The following is an 18,108-nucleotide window of genomic DNA, read 5'->3' as shown; positions in this document are numbered from 1 at the left end:
CACAACAGTGAGGAGAAGTGGCACATTAATCAGCACAGGTAGAGGGTCAGTGTGTCAACGGGATGATTCAGAAGCCCCAGGAAACAGCCTCCTCTTGGAATTTGTCGGGTTATAACAAACGTCTCAGAAGCTTGTATAAGGAAGCCCCCTGTGGAGTGTAAGCTGTTGATTGCAGCAGCCACACTGTTAAAATGAGACAGCCATTACTATGACATTAGCAGGATTGAGGTGACTCCCTCTGGCTGTACTTTGCCCTTGTGTCCTATTTTACATGCAAAACGACTGTGATTCGCTTTCAGTCAGTGACATTTTCAAATGTGACTGTTCGAGGTCAGAGCCCCAGCTGCCTGATTGTTAGTTATCACAGTTTCAGATTTTCATTTTGTGAGCGTTATTTCTTTATTTCATATCCATAATCCTCACACCCCTCCTACTCTCAAATAGTGTGTTTATCTGCTCTCAGTTCAGTCGCTGCCGGACAGAGCTTCAGTGGGAACAGTGGCGAAAATGTCCTTGATGGTTGGAAAGATAAATAAAAAAGGAAAAAGGTTCAGAAATGCTGGTCAACAGAGCTTGAGTAGTAGTGATGATTTGTATACGGGAAAACAAAAGAACAACTCTGCCTCAGATAACTGGGAATGCAATTCATAGACCATGAGCGGTGAAGGATTGGTTTGAAAATGATTTGAATAAGAAGCTTTCGCCTACACCAGTCACCAGATCTTAACCTGACAAAAAAAAAAGGGATTTTGGACCAACGTGTTAGAGAACGCTCTCAACCACCATCACCAAACCACTGAATGAGGAAATACGTCTTGGAGGTATTGCGCTCATGCCTCCGGTAGAGATCACCGGCTTGTAGGATTTATTCAAGACTGCATTGAAGCTGTTCTAGTGGCACTAGTTTCCCCTCGGTGCAATAACGTCTACCTTCTCTGACCTCACCCTATCTTACACCTTATGAAGACACTTGTTTGGAAAGAAGATAGAAAACGTGCTTATGTGAGCAGGGTTGTGTCCACGGTAGAATTCTTCAAAAGCCCACTTCAGCCAGACGTAAACTGAGAAAAGTGTCAGGACTGAATCAATTTCAATCGTTGATTCCTTCTGGCTCCATCCATCTCTCCCAGCTGCTGATTTATGATGCATTTTCCCATATGTGTTTCTCTTTGTCTCTCCTTTCGGGGCCTTGAGCAATGAGCTGGTCATGAATATTGTGAGCAGAACAGTGAGCGCACGTGTCGCCTGCACACACTCGCTCCTGTGGGTCTCGTGTTGCTGCCCCTGAGCCTGTCCCTGAGAATGAATTGCCTCTGTGCCAGCACAACACTAAACTGTTGAAATATTTAAACATCGGACCATTGCCGCGTTTTGCCCATGTAATTACACATGCTCATTCTATATTCCTCCCCAGTTTGGACATGCGTGTGCTTGAAGAGATTTGTGTAGGTGCATTTGTGTTTTCTCACTCTTCTGTGCTGTGTGCATGTGTGTTCACGCTCACAGCTCCTGTTTCTTGGATAGAATGAAATGAGTCAGATCAATACCAATATATAGAAAATTGAATGCATTATGTGGAGCGTATTTCTGCCCTGCCAGAAAACAGCCAAGTGAAGGTCCTTGTAGGTTTTGTAGGCTTTTTACATCAAATTTTTAAGGTTATGCGCCGTGAAGTTTTTTTTTGTTGCCTTACATACAGTAACTACAATAAATTACCATAGAAACCCTAAATGCAAAACAGCACCATTGTCGTAAAGCAAATTGTTGATTTACCGCATTAGCCCAAAACAGACAGTCCCTTCAGACTAGACCAGACATGGGCAAAGTTTTTTTTGAAACTAACAATTTAGTAGCACTTAAATGGCACGTACTTGCTTTATTTTTGAAGAAATCATACTTTCTTGATTCTTGTTGTTCTGGGTTTGAACCCTCGGGGTTGGATGCACTTATTGTAAGTCGCTTTGGATAAAAGCGTCAGCTAAATTAAATTTGCCCAGGAGTGTGGTGAATAGGGCTCGAAAGGGCACATGATCTCCCTTCACTTTTTCCCTTTGCCCTGTGAGCCCTTCTGTAAAATGAGAGGATCAAGGAAACGAAAAGTGGACAATGACTGCCGAGTGTTTAACACAGAGTCGACAACAAAATACTTTTTTAATTATGTCAAATCGAAGGCTGTATGCCTGATATGCAGAGAAACTGTCTCAGTTTTCATGGAGTACAACATCAGCCATCACTTTGCTACGAAACATGGTAACTACGCTAGCAAGCAGTCAACGCAAGAACGGGTGGCTGCAGCTCAGAGGTTTGAAGACTAATATACAGACTCAGCAACATTTTTTTTCACAGACAAACTGCAATTAAAGAGTCATCTACCAAGGCATGTTTTTGGGGGGCATTCGAAATAGCAAAGGCTAGCAAGCCTTTCTCTGAAGGCGAGTTTTTGTTAAATGGCCTTGCAAATCAATGCTTTGCTACTTGGTAAAGGCCAAATCCTCTCATGTAATGATTGTTCCATGTCATTTATATTAGTTCACAAAAACACTTTATCCATCTGTTCCTGGCCCGGCCCCTCTGTAAAATTTTAGAACCCATTGTGGCCCGCGAGTCAAAAAGTTTGCCCACCCCTGGTCTAGACTATTATGGATAGAAATTGTTTCTCACATACATTTCTTGATGAAAATGTTCCTTCTTTAGGTCTGTAGATCTAACTGCATTGTGTCCATGGGTGGCTCACTGACAGCCAAGTTCACTGTCTGTACCCGTCTGGTAGAATTCACAAACAAGGTCATTATAGCCCTAAAACAAAAAACATGTAGCGTATGATAATCTAAGACAAACAGCCCAAGTGTTTCATGGTCAATAAGTTCTACAAGTCAAAATGAAAGTTTCGACCTGATCCGCTCCTAAACTTCTCGCTTCATGCTCCTACCCTCCACAAAATTTCATGGAAATTGGGTCAATATTTTATAAATCTGTCAGGAAAACGGCAAAGACATAATGATCCTTGGCAGAGGTAATAAAAACCTCATTTAGATGTGTATTGATGAATGAGTATGAATGAGTGAAGGGTTAAATGTGATCTGGATCTAGAAAAACTTCAGAATTGTGTTGCCTCAAACTTCAAGATCATGTCTATTCTCGTGGACCGAGCTTGGATAAATGCCTTCGCCTCAGCCATCTGGGTCTGCCATCATTACTTCCATCCGGTCACGTCATTTCCACCAGATTATTACGACATCACAATCGGAAATGGCCGTTGAACAATCGTAATGTAGATCTCATTTCATCAGATTTATTTATTTATTCAGAATAATGCCCGGCTGTCGTGAACGGGTCCAATGTCTGCCAAGAAAACACTTACAGCACCACCCCCACATGGATCTGAGCTGTTTGATTCCCGTCCTACCGTCAGCATCCTATCACCGAGACTCAGATTCAATATTTACCTGCAAATCAAGTCGCACTTGTTCCCCTGTGAACCTTATTGTCGTGTTATTCTCCTTCAGCTGCTGTCGACCATCTGCTTCAAGGTTCAACATGTTGTTGAACCTTCTGAGGAGGCTTCCTATCGCACTGAGCTATTTTTATGGGCCATCATCAGCCGGGAACAGAATAACAATAAGGATGTGGGCAAACATTTTAGATTTAAATAAACACTGATATTATCTTTATGGACTCGTCTTATTGCGGCTGTTTTCTAAGGAAAAGATTTCGATTTTTCGTTGTTGGGCGGGCATTTGTCTCATCTGTTGATTGCATTATCTTTGAACGTTTCACCTATTGTGCATATCCTCTAATTATAGAGTGCTCTTAGTTATAATTTCATCAACCGTCTCGATTTATATTTTTGTTATTATAGACAGTTGATTCATTTATAATCTGAGTTAGAGATTTAAAGGTGTATATCCTTCAATAGCTGTTTTTTGGTCTTCATCCGTATCAAATGGATGTTTTCAGTTTAAATTTGGCGAGACATTGAACCCTTCTCAGGTTGAGTCTTTTCTCCAACCTGTGAGGATGAACCGGTCTGACCTTTTTAATCTGATGTATTTATTGTGAGCGTTATATCTCCCCAGTCCCCTGGACACTGTGTGCAGAAACCCCAGGAGGGCACTATCCCTGAGCATCAAACCACCTCATCAGACACCAACGATCAAATTACATTCAAAATGCTTAAATGACGCTCCTCGGGCCGTCCTAATTTGTGAATCAGCGTTGGGGTGGCGGCTGAACCTGATGACTTTGTGTGTCTTTTGAGATTCTCAGTAACGGAGGTGGCTGGGAACAAGAAGCTGTACCTGCTGAAGTCTGTCACTTTGTATTAATCGTGATAATCGTGTCTCGCTCTCATCTTTCCCCTCTGACCTCTGCAGGAGCAGCAGCAGACTGCTAAGGAGCCATATGGACTCAGCCTGGCCAAGTTTCCTACTGAAAAAGATGTCTTCATTTATGAAAGGTAAACTCTTTCGAATAGTTGATTGGTGTTTATAGGGGTCGGTATGGTCCTTTAAGTTAGGACGAGTTTCAACAACCAAGTATGAAGTAGTAATAGAATTTCACTCTCTACAATACCGTTCTAAAGGATGAGAAAGTCAATGAGTTTCTGTAACAACATACAGTTCATCTGACATATTCAATGACGTGTAATGAGTCGTTGTTATGACCGGCCGTCACAATGTACAACAAAGTCATAATAATAAGCTTTATTTAAAGAGCAATTTTCAATCTTACAACACAAGACAGGTAATGTAAAGAAAGAATAAAACAGTGGAACATGAGCATAGAGAATAAAATCCTTCAAATAATATGTTTAAAACTGTTATTTTGTTATTATTATTAATTATTGACGCTTTCACTGTAAGAAAAGTTTTAAGAAGTGCTTTAAAAGAGACTTTGTCCGAGTTTAATGAGCAGTGAATTCCATAATGTGGCGGCTCTCAGAGCAAAGGCTGGATGGCCCTTTGTCTTGAGCTGAGCCCTGAGAACAAACAGCAGAGCTCCATCTACACATGGTGGCTGATAGTGCAAGTCCCAGGTCGATAAGTCTGAAAGACATTTTGCTGCAATGATTAAATGTCTTTGGATTTGGAGGTTTATCAAAAGCGTTGGACAAATTTGGACTTTGGTGATGGAGCTCGATGAGAAGTTGATGAGTCACTGGAGTCGTTACAACTCCTTCTTCAGGGAACTTGAATGCTGTCAACGTGTCTCACACCTGTCGACTGGAGCTGGTTTGTTTGGCTTTCAGCTCTCTGTTTGGATTGCGGCACGTGCGAAGCAAACGCCTCTAAACTGTAAGAGCTCCAGTCTCATTTTCAGGCTGCCTCTGCCTATTAAACTGGTCCCGAGGAAGTTCTTTCCTTTTTTGATTGTTATTGACGATGCACCCGGAGCCCAGGACCGAGCGGGGGGGGAACAGGCAGTCGGTGTCAGCAGCCCCCTCAGGGGAATATGACGAGGACATTGTCAACTCTACCCTGCTGTGTGCGTCTCACTTTTGACCTCACTGCCTTCTGTCCACTCCTTCCCTCCCCTCACCCCTGAATTTCATTTTATCTCCATCTCTGCTGGTCCGTCCTGTCCTTTCTCCCTGAACGCTCCCGACCACGATGATGAGCCGCAGTGAATGGCCCCCATCAGGCTCTGAAACTGAACACTACTGTCTGTTCTCTGGATATGAACTGCGCATTTGATGCAGTATGATGCCTTTGATGATACTTTAATAGCTTCTTTATTTTTCTCCTAACAGATGATAACTGTTCCACTCTGTTATTTCAGTCGTGTCTGTAAAGCTATTTGTACCATTTGTAGAATAACGAGAGAACTTTGTATTTTAGTAAACGCATGTGTGACTTGATGCATTACATCAAACATGACATGATTCGTCGTCCATTTATTTGAAATTGCAGCCACTGTATGTTCTGTGAAGGAAAAGTTTTAGTTGAGTGTTTCCAAACCGTTTCCTTTTAAAAAGTAAATTTTTGTTCTGAAAATTGCTTCATTTGAACAACTGTTGTCTGAAGAGGTGAAAATTGCAAGAAAAATATGTAACTTTAGAGAAATGCCAGACAAAGTAAACATAATTATGTAATTTAAAAATGTTCTTTTCCCTTTTTTTGTATGCCTTTAAATTATCTTATTACCCCTCAGACCTGTGTCTGATTTTTGCTTTCCAAAAATATCTATTATTTGCTTCTAAAGTGTCTTTAAAGCAAAAACGTGAGCAGAAGCTGTTTGGTCAAAAGCTTGTTTTCCCAGCAACTTCAATTTCTTATATCTGTGTCACATGTGCCTTTAATAACAGGCCCGGCTTCGAGGTGTGATTGAAGCAGGGGGAGATGATGGAAAAAAAAAACAAATCCAAATTGCAGTGAAGAATGTTGTTCACGTACTCGTGCACATAATGGAAATGAAATGCCATTCATTAATGAGGCTGGACTTTAGAACGGCTGGCTGCAGCCATAGCTCCTCTAATCAATGCATTAATATTAAAAATCATAAGCAGGAGCCAGAGGGGAACTCTTACTCTTGCATGTTATTGTTTCATTGCAGAAGAAAAAAATACGACAGACGGGGAAGTGTGAGATTTGAAATGATGTGTTTGGAGTGAAGCTCATCTCTGAGTGTTAGAATCAAAGATGATGATCATATTTAAATGGTGCCTCAGAGAGAAGTGACACTGTTAATTCCCCATCTACCTTTTGTCAATTTCTCCCAGTAATGTTTTCTTCTTCTTTTCTTTTTGTCTGCAGTTTCGCGCGTCTGGGCGAGAGCCAGCACAAAGTGGAGAGAACTGAACAAATAAACCTGGCGAACATCGTCTGCTTGTGAGTAAAACACGTCCACCCAAACACACACGAAGATAAAAAAACAAAAACATATGCACCCAAACCCTTGGTTGCGCTAATAATCCGAACCTTTTTAAATACCACTCAATGTTTCCAGCAGCCTTGGGACGAGTGAGCACAGTTGCTGGGACTAAGTGGTCTCCAGGGAGGCTTCTCGCTGAGCACAATTTAATCTTCATGTCTCACAAACAGCCACTCTTGTTATCCGTATTTCCTCGTCAGTCCACTCATCGCCCTGCTGCTCGCTGCAGCCGTGACCCAGCGATCACAGACATTCTCCTCGGCCAAATCCAAAAATCCAGCCACACGTTGCAAGGCAATGTGCAGCCATCACGACGCCCGAGCAGTTTCCCTCCTTCTCTCCAGCTCCGACTTGCACTCGTGCACTCGAACAGAACATTTCAGAGACAAGATGCCTCATTGAGATTTCTATTAATGTGCGTTTTTTGAATTCTTTATTTCTCCTCTGTGCATGTCCACAGCTCCGCGGGGACACAAATTAATATCATATAAAACATATCAAAGAGAATAGATGATAGTTTATAAACGGCAATAAGACACTGACTAATATGGCAGTTTCTACACATTGTAGAAAAACAATTCTGTTGTTCAGCTTTTAAAGGCCAGAGCAGAGTCTTGCACGGATCAATTTTTGCAAACCTGTACCTGCAAACCTGCATGAATTATCTCCCAGTTTGGACCCGTTAACCAACATATGTTCTGTGACCCGACCCATCATCCTTGAATAAACACATCTGCTACATACTCAGTCACTAGCATCAAATGGGTTTTGGTTGTTGAGTTGTGTTCTCTGCAAAGTATCTGTCGAATTGTTACACGACTTTTTCTGCGGATCCCCGACCTGGTGCAGGACTCGAGAAGTGCAAACAAACGAAATAACTAAAATCAGTGTGAATTACTTGTGGAACACTTTGTGGTGTTTCCCTCTTTGTGGTGTTTCCCTCTTTGTGGTGTTTCCCTCTTTGTGGATCCTTCAACAAGGACATTCTGTTCAGCAGTAGAGTACCAGTCACTCCGCACTTGCTCCTCCATAAAAGGAAAATAGCCAACTGAACATCAGTCTAAACAGATTCTTAAGCGATGTCTTTTGAGGCAGACAGAGTCGAGAGGCTGCAGCAGCACAACAGGAAACAAAAAGTGGTTGTTTGATTGTTTTTCTCTAGAAAAAGATCCAGTTCATCGTCAGTGTTTTCAGTTCATCTGTGGTCAACAGAACTGGACGTAGATGGAAGGTCAATAAAAGAAATTCACTCTTGACCAGGATTGTTAGTGGGCCGGGATTCAGGTCATCGTCAGTGTTTTCAGTTCATCTGTGGTCAACAGAACTGGACGTAGATGGAAGGTGAATAAAAGAAATTCACTCTTAACCAGGATTGTTAGTGGGCTGGGATCATGTTTGTCATTTTCTAGAAAGGTGCCAAAGCATTCAGAGGACGACGGTTTGAATGTTGAAATGAGTTTGTGAAAAGGTTTATATCAATGAAAACATGATTCAGTCACTTAGAAAAACTGAGTGTCAGAATAATGTTAAATATAAGGATATAAGGAAAATATATTTGGCTTTTTAATCAAGACACATGTTTACACCTTTAGACTTTCATTGAGAGGACAGTGCAAGTGTGAAATTGGGAGAGAGACTAGGAGACATGGTGCAGAGGGGCCGGGTCGGAATCAAACCTGTGGCCCCTGCAGGAGAACTCAAGCCTCTGTATGCGTCATATAAAAATTGCATAAAAAAAAGCACTCCTGATTCAACATGGCTTTTCAAATGTCACAGAAAAGGTGACGGACACATTGATATTGGCTTTTGTGCGCGAGTGAGCCCTCAGCCAGCTGGGAATCACAACACCTTTTCATCCCTGTTCAGTCTGCATCTCCCCTCGTCCGCCTGTGTCTTCACCTCTCATCACTCTGCGCTGGATGAATGGACTGATGAATAGCCAATCCGGGTGCAGGGGGGGGGTGACTGGCGTTGCGCAACAGTGCCATTGTGAGGGGGGGTTACAGAACCTCAAACACGTTTTCCCTATCAGGAGCTTCTTGGCTTCTCACCTCCCTCTGCCGTGTGGCTCTGTTCACCCGCGGTGCAAAGGCACAGCGATTGGTGGAGATGGAATCAAAGGATATGACTCAGCAAGGATTTTCTTTTCCCTCTCCTTGAATTATAATTACATTTAAAGAAGCAGATCCACATGTATGGTTTTAATAAGTTTTAAGTATTTCCCCCACTTTTTTTTAATTGTGCATAAATTATGAGCGATTTTTATACATTCTAACCTCGTAATACCTTCAGAATAAATTTGGCAAGAGTTTAAAAGTGGAAATTAAATTAAATCATCATGATATGTTTATTTTATTTTCTATTTACATCCAAAAGATCATCTGAATGTCATTCATTTCCATATAAATGTAATTACATTGAATATTTAGTTGAGCACTTCTATATGACTTAAAGAAGTTAATACTATAGTACTTGGAAACGTCAAGGTTGGCTTCCATGCACATTTTTCAATTTGTGCATAAAAAAAAACACGGAAAATTCCACCAAATCCTCATTCTGCATCATAATTTAAGCTATATTTGCTGCTGCTTTCGGCCTCTTGGTTGTCACTGCCCCTTGTGTTCACATCCTCTGCCTGGAACCCGATAAATAACGGCTTTAATATACATTCAACCCTTATTCAAAGACTGCATGAGGACGCTTGCTGAGTTCATAATAACCCTAAAGGCTCCTCGGTCCAGCACAGCCTCCCCTGTGCCGATTATCAAGGGGGGGCATTTGTAATGCAGCCATGTGTGTGAGCAGCGTGTCACTGGGGCCTCAGCTGTTGTTGAACTGGTGGACTGATGCATTACCAGACTGAAGATGATGAGACATTTACAGTGTAGCTCCGGCCAAAATATGAGTAATTCTGCTGTAAAGGCCTCATCGCTGCCGTCCTGCATTGTTTCCATCACCAGCCCTCTTAATGCCCCGCCCTCTCCTGCTCAGGTTCACAAGATGTTGGTCCGAGAAAAGTGTTAGGGTGGATTTACTATGTGAAAATGAAACGTTCTCTACCACCGCCTGAGTTTTCTAAAATGAATTCAACAATTTATCCGCCGTTTGAAACACGCTCGTCTCCCTCTCCCTTTTCTCACCAGAGAGCCGGTGTCCTGCTTCACAGAGGACAGCATCTACGGAGTTTCCCCCCCGGAGGTCGACCGAGACAGCCGAGATGTGTTCGACAGCCACGTGCTGACGGGTCAGGGTCAGGTGAGGGCGCTGTGCAGGGACGACATGTTGATGTACAGGGAGTACGTCAAGAACAGATACATGTGAGACGTGGCTCTCCGTCCATAACGTGTGTCTCTGGGCTGTTGTCCCGCACGACGTTCAGACTTTAAGACATTTTGGTTTCAAGATTTTTGTTTCAAGGAAGAGCGATAGATGTTTTCTTTTTGCCTAATTTACCCACGTCTTTTTTTTTTTTTCCCTGTTGAGAATTCAGTCACGAACAAGCCTTAACAAACCGCCTCTAAGATGCTTTTTAGTTGTTTATCTGTTCTTGAAAATGCATTTTTAATTCCCAATCTTTTATGAAAGTTGATATGTGCCGTATATTTCAAAAATATATTTCAAAGTTTTGTCTCGGTATTTTTGAGTCCTTCATTTTTTTTCCACTAATAAGATGCTTCTTTAAAATTTGCCTTTTTCATTTTGTCATTTGAGCGTTTGAAATGTTTTAAAAAAAGTCCTAACAGGAATGTACGTTTCTTTTTTCCTTTCTTTTAATTGGTCAGAAACTGTCTTAGAAGTCACACATGTACTGTACATTTTTTTTGTGTCAATGCATTTCCATTATGTCAGCCTCTTATTGTGTGTACCTCTAAATAAAACATTTATTTATTTACATGGTGTGACGGATTTGAATGCTGTTGCCTCTACACAGTCATTGTTTCCCTCTTTTCTTTTTGGACTTTCTTTATATCTGAGGCCGTGTTGTTCTTTCGATTTTTTAAACGCGCACACATTATAATATTGTTCCTGTCGTGCAGCGTCTGTAACTGTTCATCGCTCTGCAGTTCCTCTTTCTTGCCTCTCTCTGTCACCCTTTCTCTTCTCTCTCGCTCTCTCTCTCTCTCACACTCTTTTAAAAAGCAGCTGGATGGAGACTGTCTTTCCTGTAATGCACATTTCCTTTCAGCCGGGTGCTCTCACTGACCACTGCTCTCCTTCTTTGCCTCGTGAGCCTGTAGGGGGGGGGGGGGGGGGGGGGCGCAGCCGGGTCAGAGGAGAGCTGCTTCAGCATGTGATGTTACAAGAGTGGCAGAAAGAAAACTACAAATATATTTTCCTTCTTTCCTTATGCAGCACTTTAGTTGCACAGTTACAGTGAGGATGTATGAGCGCTGCAGATACAGTGTCCAGTAACGACGCCTCACAGATGCTTGTGTGTGTATTGATGCCTGGTCAGGCCACAAGAGAGAAATATGGATCCACGCACCTGCCCTTCCTTATCAATCATCTCCGGATGCTTTCATTGGATTCTGTGGCTCAGGGGGGAGAGAGGGTCGTCCACTAAGCAGAATGTTGGTGGTTTGATCTCTGGCACCTCCAGTCTGCAAGTGTCCTCGGGCAAGATAGCAAGATGACATTTCTTGTGATCCACAGTCTGGTGAAGATTCTGCTTTTCCCCCAAACACGTTGTTTTATTCAAGCATGTAAATTCATTCCAGTCATGATTTAGTCCTTTTCTTGGAACTGGATTCCTCAGGAGTGAATGATGAATTTCTAATGTATCGGGACCTCAAGGCCCATTAAGGATAAGCAGATGATTCCCTGAGGAAACTTATTTTTTTCTGGCAAAAAAACAACTTTTGGTTACACTGGGTTCTATCACATATATAATGAGTAAAACCAGGGTGAAAAAACAATTCTACCAGGCTCATATTTTACGTAAAGGACGTCAGTTACATAAAGTTTTGACTTGAAATGTCAGAAATACAAATTCCCCCAGGGCAGCCCCAACCTGGAAACAGTTGATTCACCACAATATCAATGTAAATTTGATCTAAACACATGGTGACTTCTTGGTAGCGTGAGCTGCTTTTCTCAGTTGTTTCATTTCTAGATTCCCAAAAACGACACCAAGGACCTAACCAGTGTTTCCAGTAGAGTCTTTTAAATCCAGTTCCAGTGGGACGAGAGAATCCCCAAGCCGCTGGGTTTTCCAAACACTGAGGGTCTCTTTTTAAAGAAATGTTTGAATCCATCACCTGTGGTTCATTGCTTGACTCATTCGATTCAGGCCTTTCGACAGTAGCAGGTTCTTGGCTGTTGTAATTATCATAAAATGAAGGTCATGCTGACAGTGAGGCAGTAGCAGGTACAGTGGGTCAGACACATTAATCTGATTATGGGACCGTTTCTTCTGTGACTCATGCTCAAGGGATCTGATCATTTTGTGTTCCAGGAGTGTGTGTGAAGTGTCGAAGTGTAGGTGAGCGATTACAACTACTTCTCTTATAAGAAGTAGGTGAACTTTGTGAGTAAACTGAGGATGTACATCTTAGATCTAATTCATAATCATCCCCCATACTAAGGTTGTCTTTGTCTTACCATTTCTTGGTTTAACTATAAGAGATTTCCGTGCCTACATATCTTTATACGGGTATTTTCACATCCAGGGGTGAGTCACGCAGCTCGAGTGTTTGTGTACGAGCATTTGTGCACCTTTTAAAAAAAAATGAGAGCTGTTTTGAAGGGAAAGCAGGTCTTTTATATAAGGTTATGTTTTTCTCATGTTTTTATGTTCCTGGTGGCAGGTGTCTCATTACACCGAGCCTTGTCGGCACACATGGACACAGATGAATAAATGCATCCAGTCACTGATATTTTTGGGGGCAGGTATTCTCGTTATAGCCCTCGTATAAAGGAAACCAGTTCTGTGTGGTGCCGGCAGTGCAGCACTTTGGTTAAAATATAATGAGAAGAAGAAAAACAGAAATCAGTGAGTTTAGTTTATTCCATTGTAGAAAATGACGTATTTTTGGTCCCGTGTGTTGTCTCGTATCTGCCCAGGTCTTTGACATCGGCCACTCTGCACTTCATGTGACCACTTAGCTTATGTATGAAGACAACTCTCCGTCCAGCCCCCGGTCTGCTGACAATAGATGTTCAAGCAGCTGTTGCCAGGAAACCAAAGCTGGTTACCATATTGCTATTGCTGCTTTCAATCTCCCACTACATGTCAGCTGCTGTCGCATGACATTCAGGTGTAACACATGAATACAACAGTTCATCATAAAGATTTTATGTTGCTTTTGTTAAACACTGTTGAATAGCTGGAGCTTTCATATATGTCTCAGTGATTTGTGCTCCAGCTTCATATTCACTGTGTTATTACACGTTAGTTATCACAAATCAGTGTACAGGTTTCAATAGACGACTGAAGCACGTTATAACATGTGTTTTCTATTAGATTTAATTTATGTACCATTTTATCTGCTGTCTTTGATTTCAGATTTCTATTCCACATCATTTAAAGTCTTGGATTTTAAATTACGATATATTAGTTTGCTTCTTGTCTTTGATGCTTCCTCGACAGCTGTTTCAAATAAGATTAGTAGTAGTGTTATCATTATTTATTTAGATAAAAAATGGAAGGAGACCGGAAACAACCCGATTCACACACACGTTACTGTACAAGGTGATGGACCCAGGTGTCGGATTAGTTTTTTTTTTTGCATAATGCATTTGACTCGTCACTCAAATACTTTGCTTTGTTTGTTAAAGCCCTTTGTTTGTTGTACAGAAGCATCTGTTACGCCCACATGGAGCCCTGAGTAATACAGTTCTCTGCTCCCTGTCTCATCACTTACTCACTCTGTTTGTAAGATGTAACTTTTACACTTACTCGTGATATTAGGGAATATTAAGCTGTGCATTAAAAGCACATACAGACTTTTGTCCAGTTCACCAGAAAAACTCTGTAAAATAAATTGGTGTAAGGGAATAAAACTCCTCAGTGGGGCTGAGGAAGGGAGAGTATGGTGGGAGGTGTTTAACTGAAAACTGTTGATGATGATGATGATGAAACTAGAGCAGATTGGTGGAAACATACATTTCACCTGGATGACACTGTGTCACATATCACTACTTTTTCACTAGTTTCTTCAGGGTTCCCCATCAGATTCTGATTTCATCATCAGTTTGAGGAGAGAGTTGGAGTCTACTGAGTTTGTAATGGTGTGATGAGGGATCTATAGAGTGAAAATTACCCCTTTTGACACAGTGTAAAAAATGTATAGAAACATGAGGGAGAAATTCTTTCCAAAATGTGAATAGAAAATATATTTTAAATTCCAAACAATATTCCAAAGTTGACCACAAAAAGAGAACAAACAGAAATATGTTAATAATATATTGTTCCAACATCTACTTGGTAGCACCATGTCCCTTTGTGTATTTTCTATGTTGTTAGAGCTTGACCACTCACTGTATATTTTATTTCCATTATTTTCCTTTTTTTTTACATTGTAATGTTTAATATGATTCTTCAATTGTCTTCGATAGTGTATTTGTGCTGCACATGTAAATAAGATTCCAATAAAGCTTAGAGAGAGAGAGTGTTAGAGAGAGAGAGAGAGAGAGAGCAAGAGAGAGAGATAGAGATGGAGAGGGAGGGGAAGAGAGAGGGAGAGAGAGAGAGAGAGAGAGAGAGAGGGGGAGAGGGAGGGAGAGAGAGAAGAGAGAGGGAGGGAGAGAGAGGAAGAGAGAGGGTGGAAGAGAGAGAGGGAGGGAGAGGAAGCGAGAGAGATAGAGAGAGAGAGGAAGAGGGAGGAAGAGAGAGGGAGAGAGAGAGAGAGAGACCACCGTGACGTCACTCGGGTTTATAGCTCTCCTCTCATGTCCTCGCTCAGTTCCCTCTCTGCTTCTTCATCCTCCTCCAGCTCCTCCTCACATTCACCCTCCTCATCAAGCTGAGCACCGGCCAATGCTTCACACCAGCGCTGCCCTGGGTGTCTGTCCCATGCGTGGGGAGCACATGCACAGTGAGGGCTTCACCGCAGTGAAGTGGAACCGTTGCATCCTCTTCATTTGGTTCTTTGACACTTCGGCCGAGTGGCTCTGATTTCAGCTAAGATCCCAGCTCGAATCGTTTTGTCAAGGTAAGTTTATATATATATATATATAGAAAAAATAAATATATATCTAAACTCAAAAGAAATGTCTCCTACAGTCTTTTTTTTTATTCATGTTTTATTTATAAAGATGAATTCCTTCTTTCAACTTAGATTTAATTTCGAGGAATCTAATTCACTGTTATTTTCCTTAGTTTTGTCGTTTTAAAATTATTAAATTATTTTTACAATAGAGAGTTTGTAATTTCAGCACCATGGACAGCTCCTATGCTTTTCTCTGGTGCTAAACTGCTGTGATTACTTTGAACAGGAAAATCCATCTACATTTCCTCACTATAGAGCAGCAGTAGGACATGAAAATCTGTTTCATGGTGGATTTTCTTTCTATCTTATGCAACAGTTTTTTTCCCTAAAAAGATCCTCTTTATGCTTTGTTCTCACCTAATAACATAGAAAAGTGTAAATAATTTGCTCTTGATTCACTGGTCGACATTGACTGGATATTACCAGCTCCCCCTGTGATTTCATGACTTCTGAGAAAGGATGTTATTAATATTAACAAACCAATCCATTTGTCCCTCTTCTTCCTTCAGAACTAAGAGGCAACAGAGTGGAGATATGAACGAGTCGCTGGTGGTGAACGACTCCTCTGCGTCTCCGGGGGCCGGGGAATCTCTCTCCTGGATGGAGGCTGACTCTCCAGAGCACAACGGCAGCCTGGAGTTCTCCACCGCCCCTTTTGATTTCCCCATCAACCCATGGGACATCATGCTCTGCTTGTCAGGCACCGTCATCGCCTGCGAGAACGCCATAGTTGTGGCCATCATCTTCTACACGCCGACGTTAAGGACTCCCATGTTTGTTCTTATCGGGAGCCTTGCCACAGCAGACCTCCTGGCTGGCATGGGATTAATCCTGAACTTTGTGTTTCAGTACGTGATCTCCTCTGAGACTATCAGCCTTATCACTGTAGGCTTCCTGGTGGCCTCCTTCACGGCCTCCATCAGCAGCCTATTGGCCATAACAGTGGACCGTTACTTCTCCCTCTACAACGCCCTGACGTACTTCTCAGAAAAGACGTTACAGTACGTGCACCTGATGCTAATGGGGACCTGGGGGGTGTCCCTGCTCCTGGGCTTGCTGCCGGTGCTCGGCTGGAACTGCCTGGACGAGCCGGACTCCTGCAGCATCGTCCGCCCTCTGACCCGGAGCAACCTCACCCTCCTGGCCACTTCCTTTTTCGTAATCTTCGTGCTCATGCTCACGCTCTACTTCAAGATCTGCAAGATCGTGTGTCACCACGCCCACCAGATCGCCCTCCAGCAGCACTTCTTCGCCACGTCCCATTATGTCGCCACTAAGAAGGGCGTCTCCACTCTAGCTATCATCCTGGGGACTTTTGGCGCCAGCTGGCTTCCCTTCGCCATCTACTGCCTGGTGGGCGAGAAGGAGTATCCGTCAGTGTACACCTATGCTACACTGCTGCCGGCCACCTACAACTCCATGATCAACCCCATCATTTATGCCTACAGAAACGCAGAGATCCAGCGCTCCATCTATATGCTTCTCTGTGGCTGCTTTCAGGCCAAAGGAGCCTACCGCTCCAGGTCGCCTAGTGAGGTCTGAGTAAGGGTTAGGGCTCCGTGTGTGTGTGTGTGTGTGTGTGTGTGTGTGTGTGCGTGTGTGTGTGTGTGTGTGTTAGTGTGTGTGTGTGTGTGTGTGTGTGTGTGTGTGTGTGTGTGTGTGTGTGTGTGTGTGTGTGTGTGTGTGTGTGTGTGTGTGTGTGTGTGTGTGTGTGTGTGTGTGTGTGTGTGTGTGTGTGTGTGTGTGTGTGAGAGAGAGAGACAGAGAGAGAGACAGAGAGAGCAAAAAGACAAACCACCCAGTGGCCATTGACAATCTGCTTCAAGTTGACAGTGAATGCTTTACCAACACAAGGGGGGGGGGGGGGGGTTGATGATATAGACACCTTGCTCTGTGCATACTGGAATTGCATCTGCACTTTACTACGTCTCAACACAAGTTAGAGTGAGATTTTTTGGAAAACGCTGTGAACAAGAAACACCTGTGAAAAAAAAACAAAAAACCTGTGAATGTAAATGAGAAAAAGGAATGAGAAATTTTGCACTTTATTCAATGTTGTTGTTTTTTTTAAATGCCAAAGCAGTATTGTATAGCCCATATTGTGTTTCAATGGTTGGATGTTTGAGTATTCTGTGCCATTTTTCTATTTTGTATTGTATTGTATCTGATGTACATTTTCTACAAGAGAAATAAAGAGATGAAAAAAAACAGTTGTGTCTGAATCGTGTCTTTTCTCCAGCTCATTTTTGTGGCGAAGGATCTTTATGTCACACATGACTTGTTTTACTTTTACATCCTTTTCACCCTCCACCAGCCTCTTCCTCCAGAGCACCGGAAAATAGCCTCAATTTACCAAATTGGGGACCAAAAAGGCAAATAGCACCATAACATGAAGACGTGATTCAAGCTTGGGTTTAGGTTAAGGTTAGAGTCAATATCCAGGAAATAAATGTTAGTCAATCATCTGAAGTTTCTCTCTATCTCTGTCCCTCTCTCTCTCTCTCTCTCTCTCTCTCTCTCTCTCTCTCTCTCTCTCTCTCTCTCTCTCTCTCTCTCTCTCTCTCTCTCTCTCTCTCTCTCTCTCTCTCTCTCTCTCTCTCTCTCTCTCTCTCTCTCTCTCTCTCTCTCTCTCTCTCTCTCTCTCTCTCTCTCTCTCTCTCTCAGTGAGTGGCACGTAGAGATACGGGGACGAACATGTGCTCTGTGGTCAGGTGTCTGTCAGGTGAAATGCACGTACGTCCAACTCTTACTGCTGAACAAGTCGAATAAGCCTTTTGTTAAAACCACTTTGCAATTTTACTATCATAGTGCCAGTACATGGTTGCATTGTTAAGATACGACACACTCCACCGTGCGAGTGCAGGAAATGAAAAAGGTCTGTGTGGACCGCTGCCTTATCTCCCCTCAGCTCATCAACATGGACGATGATGATTCAGGAGGAGAGTGGCCCACAGGCACGTGTATTGGTTTGTGAGGTGATAATGAGTCGGCCTGCGCTCAGGCAGCTGGCAGCCACAAACACAGCAGT

At 42.6% G+C, this 18,108-nt stretch overlaps 2 protein-coding genes across 2 annotated transcripts in view; both read left to right on the top strand.

Moving 5' to 3' along the window:
• The window catches only part of fig4a (FIG4 phosphoinositide 5-phosphatase a), a 33,784-nt gene extending 23,060 nt beyond the window's left edge, over positions 1 to 10,724 (top strand). The window contains exons 22-24 of the mRNA XM_061091307.1: positions 4,374 to 4,456; positions 6,753 to 6,827; positions 10,014 to 10,724. Of these exons, the coding sequence (XP_060947290.1) occupies positions 4,374 to 4,456; positions 6,753 to 6,827; positions 10,014 to 10,191 (336 nt within the window). The 3' untranslated portion in view covers positions 10,192 to 10,724. The remainder of the gene's footprint in view (positions 1 to 4,373; positions 4,457 to 6,752; positions 6,828 to 10,013) is intronic.
• Positions 10,725 to 15,614: 4,890 nt separating this feature from the next.
• Positions 15,615 to 16,622, top strand: LOC133024769 (G-protein coupled receptor 6). Its single transcript, XM_061091941.1, has one exon. The coding sequence runs from the start codon at positions 15,615 to 15,617 to the stop codon at positions 16,620 to 16,622; it is 1,008 nt and encodes a 335-aa protein (XP_060947924.1).
• The last annotated feature ends 1,486 nt before the right edge of the window (positions 16,623 to 18,108 follow it).

The sequence above is a fragment of the Limanda limanda genome, chromosome 18 (assembly GCF_963576545.1).
Source record: "Limanda limanda chromosome 18, fLimLim1.1, whole genome shotgun sequence".
Lineage (NCBI taxonomy): Eukaryota > Metazoa > Chordata > Actinopteri > Pleuronectiformes > Pleuronectidae > Limanda > Limanda limanda.
Note: the sequence above shows the minus strand (reverse complement) of the source record. Positions and strands in the feature narration are given on the sequence as shown.

Coding starts and splice junctions, on each gene's coding strand:
- LOC133024769 (XM_061091941.1), top strand. CDS start 15,615: ATGAACGAGTCGCTGGTGGTGAACGACTCCTCTGCGTCTCCGGGGGCC.